Source organism: Oryzias melastigma, linkage group LG3, assembly GCF_002922805.2.
Source record: "Oryzias melastigma strain HK-1 linkage group LG3, ASM292280v2, whole genome shotgun sequence".
In the NCBI taxonomy this organism is placed as follows: domain Eukaryota; kingdom Metazoa; phylum Chordata; class Actinopteri; order Beloniformes; family Adrianichthyidae; genus Oryzias; species Oryzias melastigma.
In genome coordinates, this window is record NC_050514.1 from 16,323,822 (window position 1) to 16,327,172 (window position 3,351).

The 3,351-nt window shown below is 39.3% G+C and overlaps 1 protein-coding gene across 1 annotated transcript in view; it reads right to left on the reverse strand.

Annotated features, from left to right (window-relative positions):
• Nucleotides 1-2,619, reverse strand: part of alx4a (ALX homeobox 4a) — a 20,169-nt gene extending 17,550 nt beyond the window's left edge. The window contains exon 1 of the mRNA XM_024294876.2: nt 1,911-2,619. Coding sequence (XP_024150644.1) covers nt 1,911-2,265 — 355 coding nt within the window. The 5' untranslated portion in view covers nt 2,266-2,619. The remainder of the gene's footprint in view (nt 1-1,910) is intronic.
• Nucleotides 2,620-3,351: the final 732 nt, after the last annotated feature.

Here is a 3,351-nt window from a genome sequence, read left to right on the forward strand (position 1 = left end):
CAGATATAACACGAGGCAAAAACAATATACAGCCAACTTCTGACAATTTAAAAATGAACGCGCCGGGGTCTGTAAAATACTATGATTTAAAAACAAACCAGGAAGCAAAATGCTCTGGTATTTGCCTATAAAAACAGCAGGAATCGTTTATCATTTTTCCTCCTCTGCATTAAGTGTCTGCACTTTTTTACTTCTTCTGCCTTCGATTTATTTGCAGTTAGCAGGGCAAAAAAGTGTAGTTACTTATAATCACAAGAAAAGCAGATTTCAAGCATCCATTAGTGTATAATTTCATTGGTCATCAGCAATAGTAACAGAGAAGGGGTTTCTTTTTTGAAGAGTAGAGCTGAATGAATCGCTGTGGGCAAGGAAATAAAAGCAAACAAAGACGTTTGACATCTGAGTCATATTAGAGCTCGTCTCCTCTGTAGTGCTGAGATGTTTTTTCCTGTCTTGTTCATGGTGAATCTGGTCATTAAGCCTCCCCGTTGTAAAACAAGAACGCTGGATGACCTGCACTGTCAGATTTCACTTTTAAAGGGTTCACAACATGACACACTTACATAGCCACGTTCCAAGAGAGTTTCAAAATTCTATCATTTTATTTTTGTCAAAATGTTTAACCCAATCTAAATCGGCATTATTAATAAACTCTTGAAAATTTAAAGTGGCTCTCTTTGACAAATGGATTCCAGCTTCTGTCATTTTGGAGCCATACAGATTTTTCCCTGAGGACTGAGGCATTGACAAAGCCTCCTTGAAGTCTTCTCCAAACTCACAGCACTCTGGACAGATTTGTGAAGAAATTTAGGAGATGACATCATGCCTAAAAACACCAGTCATGTATTAATATTGTTTCAAACTTAAACAGTTCACTAAATTTTGGAGCAAAAACCCTTTAGTTTTATAGAAAAAAATACTTCTTTCAAACGGTTTTGAAATTTATAAACTTTATTATTCTACTGTCACTTGTAAATTATTTTGTTTTATTATTAATGAAGTTCATGAAGCTAATTTCATTTTACTGAATACTATTATTTATGATTTAATGACACAAAATTAGTGAGAATGCATACATTGCGCATGGAGCGCCTGTTCCTTTAAACGTTTTATATTATCAATAGTCGACATTTCTGTGAAGTCTCATTCATCCATGCGGGTTCCTCAGCATAAAAAATATTTAATTCAAAAAGTTCATATGAACTTTTTACAATTTTTTTTAAAAAAGTTTGTTTTTGGTCAGTGTTACAAGTTCCTTACTTTTTTTATTTTTTAGCAGACCAAACATTTAAAAATCCCTTTGACGCACGGAGAAAGACAAGTAAATTCCAAAGCAGCCACTATTATGAGGGGTCAACGTTTTAGTCCTGCCATTATCAATCACCTCTTACAGCAGCACCCTTCATCAATTTAAATGTAATTGGGTCCAAGCACTCAGCCCTAAGAAATGAAAATATGATCAATTTGGAGCTCACTGTTTGCCATCTGGAAACCCGTTAATTCAATTGTCCGACTCAAGTCCAACACAGCGGATTGTAATGCAGATTATCGCATTAAATAAGCACTAATTTAATTTTGATGCCTAAAGAGACAATTTAATAGTCGAGACGATTATCCCGTTCCTCCTCTTGACCTCATAACGCGCCGCCGGGCCTCGGCTCTGCGCACTGCGCTGCGCTCTCCTGCTGGAGACGCGCTTGTTGATGATTAGCTGATGTGTGGAGGAGTTTTTGAGGATGACAGGAAGCAAAGCAAAGTAACTTCTTAGTATAAATGTTTTTAAGTTTAACGCCTAATTGGGTCAAGACTTTAGGACAGACTGCAAGTGGACTGACAATATCGGGTTGACGCGCGATGTGATGCTGTTTTTTTTTTACCTTTCCCTCACCAAATGTTCTGTTTCCACTCACCATAGCACGGGAGGACTCCGTTGGGTCCTCTTTCTTGCTGCAGTTTGTCCTCTTCTGGGGGTGTTTTGCAAGAAGACCTGTGCATGAAGAGATGGTATTTGCTGAAAGAGCCTTGCCCAGCTGCGGTGGCATCCAATGATTGGCACTCCTGCTCGAAGGGGCTCCTGGACTTTTCTCCGTAAGCCTGACCTTTGTTGGGCAGGAAGGAAGTGGGGCTGTATTTGGTGTCAGTAGCTGGAAACGTCCTAAAGTGATCCGCCTGGTGATCCCTACTTTGCGCAGCAGCAGCAGATGGGCTATAATATGAATCCATGGATGTCATGTCGCAGTATGAAACGCAAGTCTCGGCGTCCATTCCTAAAATAAGAGTCAAGGGGAGAACAAGACCAAACTTTTTTCCCCTTCCTTCCTCCCTTCCTATCTCTCTTTTAGAAGAGGGAGCACAGAAAAGCCTTTCTCTGCCTACCTCTTTCACTCACACAAGCACGCACCCGCGCTCACTGCGGCGCGCACGGCTCCACAGCTGGGTTTGGTTAGAGAGAGAACGATTCAGATCTTTTCCAGGAACCGCTGCCGCTGACCAAACACTGAGAACTCTCTCAGGTTGGAGCAGACCCGCACAAAGCCGTCTTTCCTCAGAGGATGAGACCCAGATCCTCTGGCTGCAGGACCCCTCTCCCGAGTGATTATGCTGATGACATGTGCGAGTTAGGTCGCCTATTAGCCAAAATAAGAGGGAAAAAAAGTTTGAAAACAAGGGAGGGGGGCTCAACACATGACATTAATGATGTTTGGATATGAATGAAACCTATGAGTGACGGCCGGGGCAGAGAGGACACAATTTTACGCTTCATTCGCAACGGTTCATCAAGGGCAAACCATCCATATTTGCATCCATCTGTGGATTTTTGACTGAACTGTTGACGCACACAAAGCAGTCCTCTCATGCTTCAATCTACAAATGAATTTTATTTATTTATTTTGTTTCGTATTTTTAAGTTAGAAACCATTGATTTGTTTTAAAAGCAACTTTCCAACATGGAATATATTGACACAATGTTGTTTAACAAAATTTTTTGCTTTTCATTTAATTTGCCCTTTTTACTTATGACATCGCGCGTCTATCCATATTTTATTCTGTTGAACATGTGCGCAAGTGACCCTTTAGATAGCACAAGTCCACCATTCTAGTACATCATCAATTTTTATTAGGGTATAATGACTAAATTCTTAATGTTGTTTTTGTATCTGCAGAGGAAAAGATGAAGTTTGTTTTTATTTCTCAATGCGCAAAAATAGTAGATTTTGAACTATCCATTAAACTTCTCAGTTAATTGTTTAATGTGATTAAAAAATTGACAATATCAGAGTTTTATCCAAGCCCTTCTTTTGTGCGTTTGCTTTGATTTTTCATGAAAAATATATATATTCTGTCCAAAAT